General features: G+C 61.6%; 1 protein-coding gene and 1 pseudogene across 3 annotated transcripts in view; both read left to right on the forward strand.

Moving 5' to 3' along the window:
• ADGRL1 (adhesion G protein-coupled receptor L1) overlaps nt 1-14,637 on the forward strand; it is a 45,038-nt gene extending 30,401 nt beyond the window's left edge. For 2 of the 3 annotated variants that reach the window (XM_007469050.1, XM_007469051.1), the window contains 19 exons: nt 2,688-3,488; nt 4,344-4,658; nt 5,427-5,530; nt 5,813-5,998; nt 6,329-6,367; nt 6,537-6,720; nt 6,903-7,025; nt 7,566-7,780; nt 8,211-8,381; nt 8,820-9,029; nt 9,121-9,341; nt 9,550-9,616; nt 10,013-10,104; nt 10,855-11,023; nt 12,321-12,449; nt 12,636-12,732; nt 12,826-12,954; nt 13,093-13,110; nt 13,586-14,637. In XM_007469050.1, the coding sequence (XP_007469112.1) occupies nt 2,688-3,488; nt 4,344-4,658; nt 5,427-5,530; nt 5,813-5,998; nt 6,329-6,367; nt 6,537-6,720; nt 6,903-7,025; nt 7,566-7,780; nt 8,211-8,381; nt 8,820-9,029; nt 9,121-9,341; nt 9,550-9,616; nt 10,013-10,104; nt 10,855-11,023; nt 12,321-12,449; nt 12,636-12,732; nt 12,826-12,954; nt 13,093-13,110; nt 13,586-14,328 (4,013 nt within the window). In that variant the 3' untranslated portion in view covers nt 14,329-14,637. The remainder of the gene's footprint in view (nt 1-2,687; nt 3,489-4,343; nt 4,659-5,426; nt 5,531-5,812; nt 5,999-6,328; nt 6,368-6,536; nt 6,721-6,902; nt 7,026-7,565; nt 7,781-8,210; nt 8,382-8,819; nt 9,030-9,120; nt 9,342-9,549; nt 9,617-10,012; nt 10,105-10,854; nt 11,024-12,320; nt 12,450-12,635; nt 12,733-12,825; nt 12,955-13,092; nt 13,111-13,585) is intronic. The other variant, XM_007469052.1, reaches the window with a different exon arrangement.
• A 400-nt stretch (nt 14,638-15,037) lies between these two features.
• Nucleotides 15,038-15,177, forward strand: part of LOC103090363 (uncharacterized) — a 1,539-nt pseudogene continuing 1,399 nt past the window's right edge.

Below are 15,177 nucleotides of genomic sequence, written 5' to 3' on the forward strand. Positions count from 1 at the left end.
GGGAGAGGGGGACGGGGGAGGTATAGGCTGGGCCTGGGGACTTCCACGAGCACCATAATTTCTTGCGGGTGAAACCTCCAGCGGGGGCTGGGTACAACTCCATGGGGGCGGGGGGCAGAGCTGTCCGTTAGTGGAGTTGGGCAGGGCTGCAGCCGCAGGCCTGGGCTCTTGGGGATGGTCATTTCCTCCCCTGAAAGTTTTGGGAAATTTGCAGCTCTGAGGCAGGCAGCAGGGGGCCACGGATGGAAGGGATGACCTTTCAGGATCACTTCTGCCTTGAAATTACGGTGGTCGGTGGAGCATCCCCTTTGAGGGAGGTGGGGCGGGGTCCCTCCGAGCTGCTCCCCTCCCCCTTGTCCCTTCCCCCATCTCACAGAGGCCTGGGCAGCCAGCCCACCGCCCTGCCCCTCACTGCACCCCTCCACTCTCTCCCTCTCTTTCTCCTGGAGTCTCTCTCCCACCCAGCACCAGACACTCTTCTTGCAGGCCCGGTGGTGGTTTGGATACGGCAGCCTGGGATCTTTTCTCTTCAAAGGGCGGGTGGGAGGAGGCTGGAGGGCAGAGGAGGTATTGGGAGCTTGGTGCTGGGGAGGGATCCTTGCTGGCAAAGGCCCCAGGCAGTCCCATCCTCATCCTCTCCCCCTTCCCCAGGGTAACCTCTAACCACGTTTTCCTCTGCCATGCCCTGCCAAACAGGCTAGGCTCTGAGACCTCCCACTGCCCCCCCCACACACACACACAAGCACATCTGCTCAGTCGTCACAAAGCTGGCGGGGGACCTAGCTTGGGGAGAGGGGAGACCCAGGCACAGGGGAAAAAGGCAGAGGCCAGTGTGCTGGACAGAAGGTGCAGGCCAACCCCTCAGGGCATTGGGGACAGGGAGATGGTGGAGCCCCAAGCTCCCCTCCCCCTCCTAAAACAGGGCATGCTCCTGGCTGCTTTGTGCCTGGAGACCCTTGGGTCAAAATGTCCCCCTGCTGCTGTGAAGGGAGGGCTGGATATCCGCACCCACCCACCTGAGCCTCCTGAAGAATGAGGCTGGAAGTGGAGGATTGAGAAGTGTCCAAGCCCCTCTAACCACTGGGGCCAAGACCCCGCCCCCCAAGCCGGCACCAAGTCCCAGCCCTCCCTGTCCCCTCGGGGCCAGCTGCTTTGGTGACAGACCAAGCAGGAGCAGAGAATTCACTACAAACTCTCACCCTGGCCTGTCCGTGGGTTCTGCTAGCAGGGAGGTGAGAGGGAGGCCCCCAGCCGTCCTGGATGGAGGGACATCACCTCTACAGGAGGAGGAGGGGAGCCTGGCCACGTTGTGAAAGTCCAGACCCCCCACCGGGTCAGTAAGGGGAGGCTAGGAGTAGGCGGCGCTGGGACGTGACTGGGCAAGGGTGGGCAGGCTATTGGTGGCCAACGAGATGCAGTTGAGGTTTTCCTCCTTTTCAGGGAATGGGGGGGTGGGGCGGGGCCCCCCACCTTTCTGACATCAGCGCTGCCTTGGTCCCTCCTCCCGAGCCGGGGATGGTTGCAGGTAAATCGGGGTCAGGGCAGGGGAGGTGGGAGGGGGGCCTGCTGGGGGCGGGCTGGGTCTTTATCCTAGCACCTGGTTCCCTCCCTTGCCCCTTCTGAGCTGGACCTGGGACTGCCCCCCCCCCAGGGACCCTCAGTCGGGCCTGGGCCTTGGAGTGAATTCTCTGCTCACCCCCCTCTCGCCTCGCCAGCACTAACCCTTTCTTCCCAGGTGCTCTCCAGTGTGCCTCCCTTGGAGCCAGGACCTCGCCGAGCCCCACCACCACCACCTTGTCTCTCTTCCCTCCACACAGCTCTCCCCCCCCCCCCCCACCCACCCAACTCTCCCGGGAGTCCTCTCCCTCCCCAAGTTCTCCCCCTCACCCCTGTGCACCAGTGTCAGTGTCTACTGCTGAATAAACCCCATGAGAGACCCTGCCGGCTGGGGGCAGGGCTGGGCACCCTCAGGAGGGGCTGGACTTTTCCGAATACCCTTCCTCAGCTACTGATTTCATGGGTACTGGGGGTGGGGGCTGCCACGGGCTGCATCAGGAACCTCGGGTGCCTCTCCCACCCTGGAATAGAAGTGCGCTCCTGACACCCACCCACAGTGGGTACGGAAACATCACTCTACCTTGCAGTTTTTGCAGGAGGAAGAAAATGGAGTTTAAAAAAAAAAAAAAATCTGTGTCCTGGTGTGGTTGGTGAAGGATGGGACCCTTGACCCCTAGCTCTTCCATAGGGGCGCAGATGATGGCGAAGGGGCAGGGCCCTGAGTCCCTGGAACCTCAAAGCCACCAGTGGCTGCAGTGAGGAAATGTTTCCACTCCTGCTTAAGGCACACGAGATCGTCTCTGGGATACCTCTTGCCAAACCCCTTATCCCCAGCCTGTGGGGTCTCTAGCAGCCAGGGAAGGAAAGAGGGCACCACCTCCCACCACTAACCCTGCTCTTAATGGCCTCCAGGGTTGACATCTCCAGGGAGAGGGGCAGCTGGGCGGGGCAGGGGTCCCAGCCCGGAAACCCCCTTCCCATCACCAGCCCTACCAAGCAACCGTGACTGCAGCAGCAGGAGGGGACAGCCTGGCACCCGCCTGGCCGCGTGACCAACTTGCCTCTCTCTCTCCCCCTCCCTTGCCCCTGCTCCTCTCTCCGTGTCCTCCCCGCCCACCCACCTGGCCCAGTCTTCGTGTGCCCAGGGACTCTGCAGAAGGTGCTGGACCCCACCTCGACACACGAGTCGGAGCACCAGTCTGGCGCATGGTGCAAGGACCCACTGCAGGCGGGTGACCGCATCTACGTCATGCCCTGGATCCCCTACCGCACGGACACGCTGACCGAGTACGCCTCGTGGGAGGACTACGTGGCGGCGCGCCACACCACTACCTACCGCCTGCCCAACCGTGTGGATGGCACTGGCTTCGTGGTCTATGACGGCGCTGTCTTCTACAACAAGGAGCGCACGCGCAACATCGTCAAGTACGACCTGCGCACGCGCATCAAGAGCGGGGAGACGGTCATCAACACGGCCAATTACCACGATACCTCGCCCTACCGCTGGGGGGGCAAGACCGACATCGACCTGGCCGTGGACGAGAACGGGCTGTGGGTCATCTACGCCACCGAGGGCAACAACGGGCGGCTGGTGGTGAGCCAGCTCAACCCCTACACGCTGCGCTTCGAGGGCACGTGGGAGACCGGCTACGACAAGCGCTCGGCGTCCAACGCCTTCATGGTGTGCGGCGTCCTCTACGTGCTGCGTTCCGTGTACGTGGATGACGACAGCGAGGCGGCCGGCAACCGCGTGGACTACGCCTTCAACACCAACGCCAACCGCGAGGAGCCCGTCAGCCTGGCCTTCCCCAACCCCTACCAGTTCGTCTCTTCCGTTGACTATAACCCTCGTGACAACCAGCTGTATGTCTGGAACAACTATTTCGTGGTGCGCTATAGCCTGGAGTTCGGGCCACCCGACCCCAGTGCTGGTGAGGACAGCTCAAGTTCGCTCCCAAACGCCCCCTAGGTCCCAGGGTCGGGGGGGGGGGTGCACTCTGTGACATCTTAGGGGACCTGGAGGTGGGTTCGGGGGAGCCCTGGAGGCAATGGCAGTGTGACGTGGCAATGTGACAGAGGCTGTTCCAAGCACCCAATTAACTGCTCTGACCCTCTCAGCCTAGGAGACAGGGCTTATTATTGCCCCGTTTTACAGATGAGGAAACCCAAGCACTGGGTGAGTATGGGATTAGCTTGGTCATTTGAGGATTTGGGCCAAGGACTCTGGGCTCCTAACCGAGCTGCTCTGTGTCTCCTAGAGGCCTGTGCATTTTGAGCCCTGGAACCTCTTCAAGCAAAATCTTGGGTGGAAGCCCAGTATCAGTAAAACAGCAAAGCTGAGCCGCCCATGTTGGCCAGGGTTGGGGGCCCCTCCACAGTCTCATTCTGCCCCCTCAGCTGCCCTAAACCAGCTCTGAGGAGCCCCACAGCTCCGGGGAGTCCCATCTAATCCAAAAGGAGGAGCTGAGGCCCCCGGAGGGAAGGGACGTGGCCAGGTCAGAGAGACCAGAGTAAGAGTAGAATGAGGATGGGAGGTGGCTGTGTACAGCAGCCTCCAGACACCTCCTTCCTGGCCTGTCTTCCGTGGTTGCTCTCTCAGACTTCAAAGTACAAATGAGTGAATTTTTGCCACCTTCCAATGCTTCAGATGGTCCCAGGGGTACGAGGGACCTCTGTGGGCAGACGGGGGCCAGGGGAGCTCTCCCAGACCTAGTGGGGACCAGGATATCTTTCAGTAGGCCTGAAGCGTGGGGGTAACCCCGTCTCATATCGCCCCTCCCTTCCAGGCCCAGCCACTTTGCCACCCCTCAGCACGACCACCACGGCCCGGCCCACACCCCTGACCAGCACGGCCTCGCCCGCGGCCACCACCCCACTCCGCCGGGCGCCCCTCACCACGCACCCCGTGGGTGCCATCAACCAGCTGGGACCTGACCTACCTCCAGCCACTGCCCCCGCCCCCAGCACCCGGCGGCCCCCCGCCCCCAACCTGCACGTGTCCCCGGAACTCTTCTGTGAACCTCGAGAGGTGCGACGGGTCCAGTGGCCGGCCACCCAGCAGGGCATGCTGGTGGAGAGGCCCTGCCCCAAGGGGACTCGAGGTGAGTGCAGAGCCAAGGTTACCTCCGCTGCAGCTGGCTTGGGGAATGGCCACTGCTGGGTCTGGCCAGGGAAGGGACAGGGGACATGCCCCTAACTCAGCTCAACATAGATGCACTTACCCGTCCATCTCCCCCTGGCAGAGTGTGGGTTTCATGCAGGGGTCACGCCTGATGTCTGCAGCTGTGTCCCCAGTGCCCAGCAGAGCTCCCAGGACACAGCAGCAGCTCAGTTAGTGCCCCACGCCTCATCCCCCGTCCCCTCCTGCAATACTAAGCATCCGCCACGTGCAAAGCGCTGGGTGGACCCTGCAGGGAGCCCACGGGAGGTAACTTGAGTCCTGGCTTCAGACTGAAATGAAAGGGGCCCCGGGAGCAGCTGGTGACAGGACACAGCCGCTGAAGTGCCAGAGAGGGTGGAGCCAGACTGCATGCTCTAGGGATCCCAAGGGGAGGGTCAGAAGAGGCTTCGTGGGGGGGGGGGGCGCTTCCAAGGCAAGCTTTGCTAGAAGGTTCCAACTGTGGTAGGCAAAGACGGAAGAGGAACCAAGAGGGAGGGTTTAGGGGAAGGAGGAGTGGCTTATGTCACCTCAGAGTGACACCTCTCTTGACTGTCCGGCTTGCTTCATGTCTGGTCTTCCGTGTTCCCCTCACCTCTCTCCTCACCCACTCGTCCCCCCTCTCTCTGTCATCTCCTTTCTCCCTGCTTTGGCCCATTCTTCTCTCCTTCCCTTGGCTCCCTTCTCTGTTCCTGTGTGTCTGTCCCTACAGGAATTGCCTCCTTCCAGTGTCTACCAGCCCTGGGGCTCTGGAACCCCCGGGGCCCTGACCTCAGCAACTGCACCTCCCCCTGGGTCAACCAGGTGGCCCAGAAGGTACCAGCAGAAGCTGCCCCTCCCAGTCAGGCGCACGTGCTCATACAGCAGGCCCCGGGTGCCCGGGCACAGGGCACAGTGGGGGCAATGGAACAACTGGGGAGACAAGCAGGGGTCCACTCCCTGGCCTGCAGAGGGAGCAGAGATAGATGGGGAGGGAGAAGGCAGACGGGGAGAAGGGGCAGCAGAGAGGGGTGAGAGGGGCCGAGCAGGCTGGGCGCGTGAAGAGGGAAACAGAACGGCCCCTGACAGAGCGGGGCATCCCCCTCCCGCCTCACACAGATCAAGAGCGGGGAGAACGCAGCCAACATTGCCAGCGAGCTGGCCCGCCACACCCGGGGCTCCATCTATGCGGGTGACGTGTCCTCCTCTGTGAAGCTGATGGAGCAACTGCTGGATATCCTGGATGCCCAGCTGCAGGCCCTGCGGCCCATCGAGCGCGAGTCAGCTGGCAAGAACTACAACAAGGTAGGGCCTGGCAGCAGGGCCAGCAGGGCAGGGGGCACTGCCCTGGGAACTTAGGAGATAGCCGGCCTGTTACCGCGGAGCTGGGCTGCCACCCACGGTGACGGGAGAAGGAAGGACAGACCCCAGGTCTACTGGGGCTCCCTCCTGAACTGCCCTGGATGGTCCTGGGGGTGTGGGCTCCCTTAGGAATGACTCTTGCCCATGGCCTAGCCCCAGGTCAGTAGCAGAGGCAGAAGAGCAGGCTCCCTGGGGCCCAGACATGAGTGTGTCGGGGTTAGAGGAGTGGGGCTGGGAGACCAGCCCTGAGAGCACCTCCATCTCTTTCCCCAGATGCACAAGCGAGAGAGAACCTGTAAGGACTACATCAAGGTGAGGCTCAAGGGCTCCTGCTGGCCGAGGGGGTGGGGCAGCCCTTGTCGCTCCTGGGCAGGCCCCAGGTGGCGCTGGGGATGGAGTTTCGGAGAAGGGGGCGCAGAGCCCAGCCCGGGGAACTGGAGGATGCAGGGGGAATCACGGAGCTGCCCCCGCCCCGTTGCAGGCCGTGGTGGAGACGGTGGACAACCTGCTGCGGCCAGAGGCTCTTGAGTCCTGGAAGGACATGAATGCCACCGAGCAGGTGCACACGGCCACCATGCTCCTGGACGTCCTAGAGGAGGGCGCCTTCCTGCTGGCCGACAATGTCAGGGAGCCTGCCCGCTTCCTGGCCGCCAAGCAGAATGTGGGTGAGTGCTACAATCATGCTAGGGCAAGTTTGAGCGCAAATCTTGAACAGTGGGGCCCACTCGGCCTGGAGACCACGGGGGATACCCTGGCCCTCGACCCTGGGCCTCTTGCCACAGCGCGAGCCTCTGGACTGTGGACAGACCCCCAACTTTGTGTGCCCTGCCGTCCCCTGTCCCCACAGTCCTCGAGGTCACAGTCCTGAACACAGAGGGTCAAGTGCAAGAGCTGGTGTTCCCCCAGGAGTACCCGAGCGAGAACTCCATCCAGCTGTCCGCCAACACCATCAAGCAGAACAGCCGCAACGGTCAGTGCCCGAGCCCCGTGCTGGCACCCCTGCTCCTCTCATGGAGGACGGCAGTTCTTAGCTTTTATCGGCTTGAAGAATCTGAAAGGAGGTTGGGACCCATGGCAACACACAGAGGTGTCCTTCATTCAAGCTAGTGTTAACCGTTTCAGGGGATTCGTGGAGACCCCGCCGCTCAAAGCCCCACAGAACCAAGGACACTCTTCAGTTTGTAGGGCTCACTCCTGTGCAGTAGCAGTTCAGCCTCATAGTTCAAGGAGGATTGTGCCATTTGAGATTAAGGCCCAGAGAGGTTAGGGATTTGCTCAGCATTACACAGTAAGTGAGAGGTGGGCCGGGGACCCAGCCTGTGTCTCCTGGCCCACTGCCCTGCCGTTGAAAACTGCCTGTAACTGAGCAGTGGTCCCACAGAAGGGCTCCCAGAGCCCCACTTGCCTGGGCCGCAGCCTGCCTGGCCTCAGAGGCCCTGGCGGCCCGCGTGGTGAGGCCGCACGCCAGCCAGGGGCTGACAACGCAGCCTGCTGTGCCTGTTCTCCCTAGGAGTGGTCAAAGTTGTCTTCATCCTCTACAACAACCTGGGCCTCTTCCTGTCCACCGAGAATGCCACAGTGAAGCTGGCAGGTGAAGCGGGCGCGGGGGGCCTAGGGGGCGCCTCCCTGGTGGTGAACTCCCAGGTCATCGCAGCATCCATCAACAAGGAGTCCAGCCGAGTTTTCCTCATGGACCCTGTCATCTTCACTGTGGCCCACCTGGAGGTGAGCTGAGGTGCCCCCTCCCTCCCTGAGGGTCCCAGCATCCTCCGTTGTCCCTGGCTGTGTATCCCCCCCTACTGTGTGTTCACCCACCCCAAGAGCAAGTTACAACCCCTCCCTGGGGCACCAGCCCCCACCTCAGCAGCTTGGGCCACCTTGTCCCCAGAGGTCTCAGACTGTCGCCTGGAGCCCAAAGCCCCAGGCGCTTGTCTCCCGCCTGTCGCTGTCCCCGTGGCTGGGTGTGCGGGCTGGAGTGGGACTCCCCGGATCTGACCGCCCCCCCCCCCCCCCCCCCCCCCCCCCCCCCCCCCCACCCCCCCCCCCCTCATGTTGTAGAGTACATCCTTGAGCCAATACACAATAGTCTGTGGCTCCCCCTTCCCACTTCTATATTTCCCCCCCCCCCCCCCCCCCCGTCACCACCACACAACAGGCCAAGAACCACTTCAATGCTAACTGCTCCTTCTGGAACTACTCGGAGCGCTCCATGCTGGGCTACTGGTCAACCCAGGGCTGCCGCCTGGTGGAGTCCAACAAGACGCACACCACGTGTGCCTGCAGCCACCTCACCAACTTTGCCGTGCTCATGGCTCACCGCGAGATCGTAAGCTGGCCAGCGCTCCGCTCCTCCGGGCGGGCCCACTTTCTGGCCCGGCTTTGCATGGCATCCTAGAAAGTGCTGCATGGGCGGTGCCGGGGAAGGCCAGCTTCGTGGGCAAGGGGGGCCTGAGTCTTGCCCGGGGCATGAGGCCACACGTCTGGTTCTCTTTGGTCACGGTCCCACCTTCTCCCAAGGCACTCTGGAGAAGCACGTTGGTGTCACCTTTGTCATCTCTCCACGAGCCTTCCAGAGCATGAGGAAGTGAGCGTGCCGCCTGCAGAGGGGTGGGGGCCGGCAAGTGGGCCAGGGGGGCAGAAGGCCGGGTGGGCTGCACCAGTGGTGCTCACGGCCCGCGGCCTTGCCCGTAGCTGGCACCTAAGCTGAGCCCTGGCCACGTGCAAGGCCAGAGGCGCTAAGTACACCCCCTGCTCCTTCCCCCAGTACCAGGGCCGCATCAACGAGCTACTGCTGTCAGTCATCACCTGGGTGGGCATCGTCATCTCCCTGGTCTGCCTGGCAATCTGTATCTCCACTTTCTGCTTCCTGCGGGGACTGCAGACTGACCGAAACACCATCCACAAGAACCTGTGCATCAACCTCTTCCTGGCCGAGCTGCTCTTCCTGGTTGGGATAGACAAGACTCAGTACGAGGTGAGCAGGACTCCAGGGCCGGAGAGGATGGGGGGTGAGGCGGCGCCGGCGGGCCGGGGCGGCCCCTCACCTGCGGCGCCCCCCTCCCTAGATCGCCTGCCCCATCTTCGCTGGCTTGCTGCACTTCTTTTTCCTGGCTGCCTTCTCCTGGCTCTGCCTGGAGGGCGTGCACCTCTACCTGCTGCTGGTGGAGGTGTTTGAGAGCGAGTACTCCCGCACCAAATACTACTACCTGGGCGGGTACTGCTTCCCAGCCCTGGTGGTGGGCATCGCAGCCGCCATCGACTACCGCAGCTACGGCACCGAGAAGGCGTGAGTGCCCCCTTCACCCCCCGAGGCCCTCCTCCTTGCTGGCTCCCTGCTCAGCAGCATCCCTTGGGCCAGGACCCTCAGGGCACTGGCCTCCCTCCTCCTGAGCCCCGAGGCCGCAGCCAGCAGAGTCCCTGGGCTCCTGGAGTCAGAGGGAGGGAAGAGCCTGCCCCCCTCACCTCTCAATACCCCGGCCCCGCTTCCTTCACAGCTGCTGGCTCCGAGTGGACAATTATTTCATTTGGAGCTTCATTGGGCCCGTCTCCTTTGTTATCGTGGTAAGTTGGAAGGCAGTACCCCCAGTACTGAGTCTCTGTCCTTCATCCAGCCTAGCTCTGATCCCAAGGCCCCCATTCTCCCCAAGCCCTTGAAAAGCATCAGAACTAAGAAAACAAGAGCAGAGTGGGCCTGTAGAGCTCCAGCACTGAGGTCCATCCTTCCGGGAGCTGTGATTTGAGCCCCTGCTCTGTGTCAGGCCATGGGCCCTGCGCCCACTCCCCCCACCCGGCCCCGGAAGCCACATTAACAGTTACACCAGTAGGCAGGCACCTGGGGGCAGGTACACCAGCAGAGGGGACCCTGAAGAAGGGGGGTCGTGGCTGAGACTTGGCCAGGAGCTCACGCTAGGAGGCAGAGGGACCCTGGCCCAGCCCCTCCCCTTGTCCCGCCCCCAGGTGAACCTGGTGTTCCTCATGGTGACTCTGCACAAGATGATCCGGAGCTCATCCGTGCTCAAGCCCGATTCCAGTCGCCTCGACAACATTAAGTGAGCACCCCCTCGCCCCACCCATGCCCTGGGACTTTCCAGGCCTCTCCCAGCGTTTCCTAAAAGGTGGTGTTCTCACCTCTGGTGTCACATACTGTGATTTTAAGGACAAAGACGGTGTTTTACTGTATTCGTTACGTATCTGTTTAACGAGTATTAGAAAACATGGTATTAGCACATCCGGCTGTGGTTTTAGGCACATAATTGCTAAGGGTGAGACTGAGTTCAAAAAGTGAGTCCAGGGAATTCCCTGGCGGTCCAGTGGTTAGGACTCTGCACTTTCACTGCCAAGGGCACAGGTTCAATCCCTGGTCGGGGAACTAAAGATCCCACCAGCCATGCGACTCGGCAAAAAAAAAAAAAAAAAAAAAAAAACGCCCCACCCCCTCCTCCTCTCTTTCCATTTTTAGTGCCTACAGCAGCCACTCGAAAAAAAAAAAAAAAAAAAAAAAAAAGTCCATTTCAGGGCAACTTAAAGACAGATAGGCAGCAAAAGATAGTTTAAAGGTCTGGAAATATGGCCAAAAGGATGGAGGATGCAGGAGAATGACTGGCCATTCACAGAACCCTGACCCCTGACCTCTGCCTGCCCCTCAGGCTCAGCTTGGGTGTAAGTGTCACTGGGCAGGCCTGCTCATTCCAGGGCAGCGTCCAGGCCTGCTCAAATAGGGACACGCAGCAGGGCTCTGGGGGAGGCATCTCTGCTGGCGGGGACTTTGATGTCCCTGTTCCCTCTCCACCTCTCCCCAGATCCTGGGCCCTGGGGGCCATTGCGCTGCTCTTCCTGCTGGGCCTCACCTGGGCTTTCGGCCTCCTCTTCATCAATAAGGAGTCGGTGGTCATGGCCTATCTCTTCACCACCTTCAACGCCTTCCAGGGGGTCTTCATCTTCGTCTTTCACTGCGCCTTACAGAAGAAGGTGAGGTCCAGGGAAGGGACCAGGTGGCCTGCCTTCTGTAGCGGGACCTGTGTCTGCCTGGAGGGAAGCACAGGCTCACAGGGAGGATTCAGGCAGGGGTGCAGAGGGTTCTGGAAAAGAGCAAGATACAGGGGCCTAGAGGAACGAGAAAGCAAGGCAGATTTGGGGAGCTGGGAGAGCACAGGGCAGGGACATGGTTGATGGACCCTCCCCAGGGTGTAGGGCACAAGTCAAGCATGTGCAGGGAGATGACTCTGGGTGCCACCCAGACAGAACATTTCCGACTTTAATAGTTGTGGGATAAAATGTGAATTTTGTGGTGATAGGAAGTTTCTTTTTAAAATAAAGTGTGCTACAGTCTGAACCTTAAAAAAAAATAAATTAAGGGGGGATAACAGAAGCAGAAGACTGTGGAGAAGGGGGTATGGGCAGTAGACTCAAGACTAAAGCCAGGGAAACTGAGCCAAGGCGTTTGTAGATTCATATCCTGAAGGCAGTGGGGAGGCCCGGTCAGACTGCTGTTGGTCTTAGGGGACAGTGAGGTGGGTAAGGCTAAGGAGGGGATGAAGGAGGCAGTGATCACAAGTCTTGGGTGCAAGGTTGACTGTTCTGCTCAAAACTGTCCCATGGTCCTCATCGGACACACAGTGACATCCTTGCAGAGGCCCCCAGGCCCATACGGTCCAACCTGGGCTTCCCCTTCTCTTCCCTTCCCTCCAGCCATGCTCTGTCTTCTGCTCCCTCAGACACCTAGACATGGACCCTCCCCAGGGCTTGTCCCCTGCCCCTCCCCACATATCCACAGGGCCCGCTGCCTTATTTCTTTTAGGTCTTTGCTGAAACGTCTCCTTAGTGAGGCCTCCCCTGATCTTTTTGAAATCGTGCCCCCGACCCCCACTGACAGCACTGCCTAACTCCCGGCTGTAGTTCTCGGCAGCACCTCACACCATCAGACGCCCTACATAACGTACTGGTGTTTCACCCGTGTTCAATCTCTGTCTGCTAGAAAATACCAGCTCTGAGAAGTAGGGCTTTGGGTCTGATTTTGTGTCTGTCCTCGGGGCCTAAACCACGCCTGGCGTATGGAGGATGCTCATTAGAGATCTGTTGAGTGAATGAATGGATGAGAAATCATTGGTGGAGGTGGAGAAAGGAGGATGGGCCTGAGTGAGAAGAGAGCCTTCTTGGCTGGCTGTTGGGAGACAGGAGACAGTGGGGCTTCTGATGCCCACCAGCAGCTTGGTCGCTGGACCCCCAAGGCGGGGGCACCTACTGCCTGTCCTCCTCGCCCCCCCAGGTGCATAAGGAGTACAGCAAGTGCCTGCGTCACTCCTACTGCTGCATTCGCTCCCCGCCGGGGGGCGCTCACGGCTCACTCAAGACCTCAGCTATACGGAGCAACACCCGCTACTACACGGGGACCCAGGTATCCAGGCCGGGGGCTGGGGCGCCAGGCAGGGCTCCCTGGGGCTGAGTGTTGGAACCGAGAGCCCAAGAGGCAGGGCAGTTCTCTGCCCAGGTCCCTGGTGGTGCTCATCAGGCAAGTGGTCTCAGAAAGATCGTGGAGGGTGGGTGGCCCAAGGGCCCCCTCACGTCTGAGCTGTCCCCCCAGAGCCGAATCCGGAGGATGTGGAATGACACCGTGAGGAAACAGACGGAATCCTCTTTCATGGCGGGCGACATCAACAGCACACCCACCCTGAACCGAGGTGAGACTGGATCCCTCACCCCCGGCTTCAGTCCCCCAAGGTTCCCGAGCCCGGGTCTCCTGGCCGCCTTGTGACCTCTGACCTCCTGGGCAGGTACCATGGGGAACCATCTGCTGACCAACCCTGTGCTGCAGCCCCGTGGGGGCACCAGCCCCTACAACACTCTCATTGCCGAGTCGGTGGGCTTCAATCCTTCCTCACCCGCCGTCTTCAACTCCCCAGGTGAGAGCACTCTGGTGCCAGGAGAGGGTGACAGCCCAGGTCAGGTGGCATCCTTGTGCCTCCTGAACTGGAGCCGAGACTTGGCCTCCTGAGCCCGCTCTTTCCTTCTCTCTTTTCCCTCCTGGCCGGCGCCTGCAGGGAGCTACCGGGAACCCAGTAAGTGTGACTGTTTCCTGGTAACATTTCCAAGACCGGGAGGGGAACGTGACAGTGGCCTCCTCAAATGGCCTAACTTAGAGAGAAGCACTCGAGTGCCCCCCCACACACACACACACACACACGCATACAGACAGTCTCTGGCTTGGCAGCTGGCTGGAGGGTGTTGCGTTCGGTGGGGAATGAAGGAGATGCGGGGGGTCAGAGTGTTGGAAAGGGACCTGGTCACCCGGATCTCCTCATACTGCTGAGACTCTAAGTCCCCAGCTGGGAGGGGACCCTGGGGGAACTGGTCCCCACACGTACCTCCACTAGTCTTCTGCTGAGCTGGTGTCCTCACTGCCAGTGAGGAAGAGAGGGAATACAAGACCCCAGTCCCCAGGGGCAGGGGTGAACCCAGGGAAAGCCAGGTGAAAGCAGGCACCCCCGTCCACATGGCCTGCGCCCCTCTCACTGCCCGGCTCTCCGCCTGCAGAGCACCCCTTGGGAGGCCGAGAAGCCTGCGGCATGGACACGCTGCCCCTCAATGGCAACTTCAACAACAGTTACTCCTTGCGAAGCGGGGACTTCCCTCCAGGGGATGGCGCCCCCGAGCCACCTCGAGGCCGGAACCTGGCCGATGCTGCCGCCTTCGAGAAGATGATCATCTCGGAGCTGGTGCACAACAACCTTCGGGGTGGCGGCAGCGGAGCCAGGGGCCCTCCACCGCCTGAGCCCCCCGTGCCGCCAGTGCCAGGGGGCAGCGGCGAGGAAGAGGCAGGCGGGCCCGGGGGTGCTGACCGGGCAGAGATCGAACTTCTCTACAAGGCCCTGGAGGAGCCACTGCTGCTGCCCCGGGCCCAGTCGGTGCTGTACCAGAGCGATCTGGACGAGTCGGAGAGCTGCACAGCGGAGGACGGGGCCACCAGCCGGCCCCTCTCCTCCCCTCCGGGCCGGGACTCCCTCTACGCCAGCGGGGCCAACCTGCGGGACTCGCCCTCCTACCCGGACAGCAGCCCCGAGGGGCCCAGTGAGGCTCTGCCCCCACCCCCACCTGCACCCCCTGGCCCCCCCGAAATCTACTACACCTCGCGCCCGCCGGCCCTGGTGGCCCGGAACCCCCTGCAGGGCTACTACCAGGTGCGGCGGCCCAGCCACGAGGGCTACCTGGCGGCCCCAGGCCTCGAGGGGCCAGGGCCCGATGGGGATGGGCAGATGCAACTGGTTACCAGCCTCTGAGGGACCTCACGGACCAGGGGCTGGTGTCCCAGGCCGGGGACTGAACCCTGGGTAGGGCTCTGGTGGCAGAGGGATGCTGATGGAGACTGGCTGCTGGGCCACTCTCTCCAGGTGCCCCTTTGCCATGGGCCCTGCAGGCCCCTCGGGGGCCCTTCTCTGGGGGCCCGAGGTGCAGGGTTCACAGACAGGGTTTCCCACCAGCCGTGTGCACCAGCTCAATTTGGGGCAAGTGCAGTGAGGAACCAGGAGGTCCCCAGGGGAGTGAGGAAGGAGAAATTGGAAGGGTGCAGCCCACTCTTGACTTCCCCCTCCCACCCCCTACTCGTCCTACTCCCTGGAGGGAAGTGAGGGCCCTGGTTTCCCTGGGTCAAAGGCCCTGCTGGATGGAACCCGTCAGCTGCTCCTCTCTTTGCAGCCAGAGTGCTGCCAGTCGCACCGGGATGGAGCAGTGGGGACAGGACAGATGGACAGGTTCCTCTGCACTACAGTTCCCTGCTCCACGGAGACTGGGGCCTCTGGCCGGGGAGAGAGCCCTAGCGGGGAGAAAGCCCCAGGGCAAGAGGAATGGGCGGTTGTGGCTGGTGGTTTAAAGGTGGGACTTTCTCCGAAGCTCCTTCTCTCTGCTCTTCGTCCCAGCCTTCCCAGCAAGCCTGCCCCCTCAGCCCTCCTTGAGTGCACCCAATGACCCCCTCCCTTGGGGCGACTCCTGATGAAGCACAACTCCCCGCAGGGCCCCCAGCCCACAGGGGTGGCCATATTTGAGCAGTTCCCAGTCCTGTGGGCTTGGCTATGGGGAGCAGATTTTGGGTCTGGATCTCCCTGGGGAGTGGGTCCTGGACTTGGATCTTT

Source organism: Lipotes vexillifer, unplaced genomic scaffold (assembly GCF_000442215.2).
Source record: "Lipotes vexillifer unplaced genomic scaffold, Lipotes_vexillifer_v1.1 scaffold1699, whole genome shotgun sequence".
In the NCBI taxonomy this organism is placed as follows: Eukaryota; Metazoa; Chordata; class Mammalia; order Artiodactyla; family Lipotidae; genus Lipotes; species Lipotes vexillifer.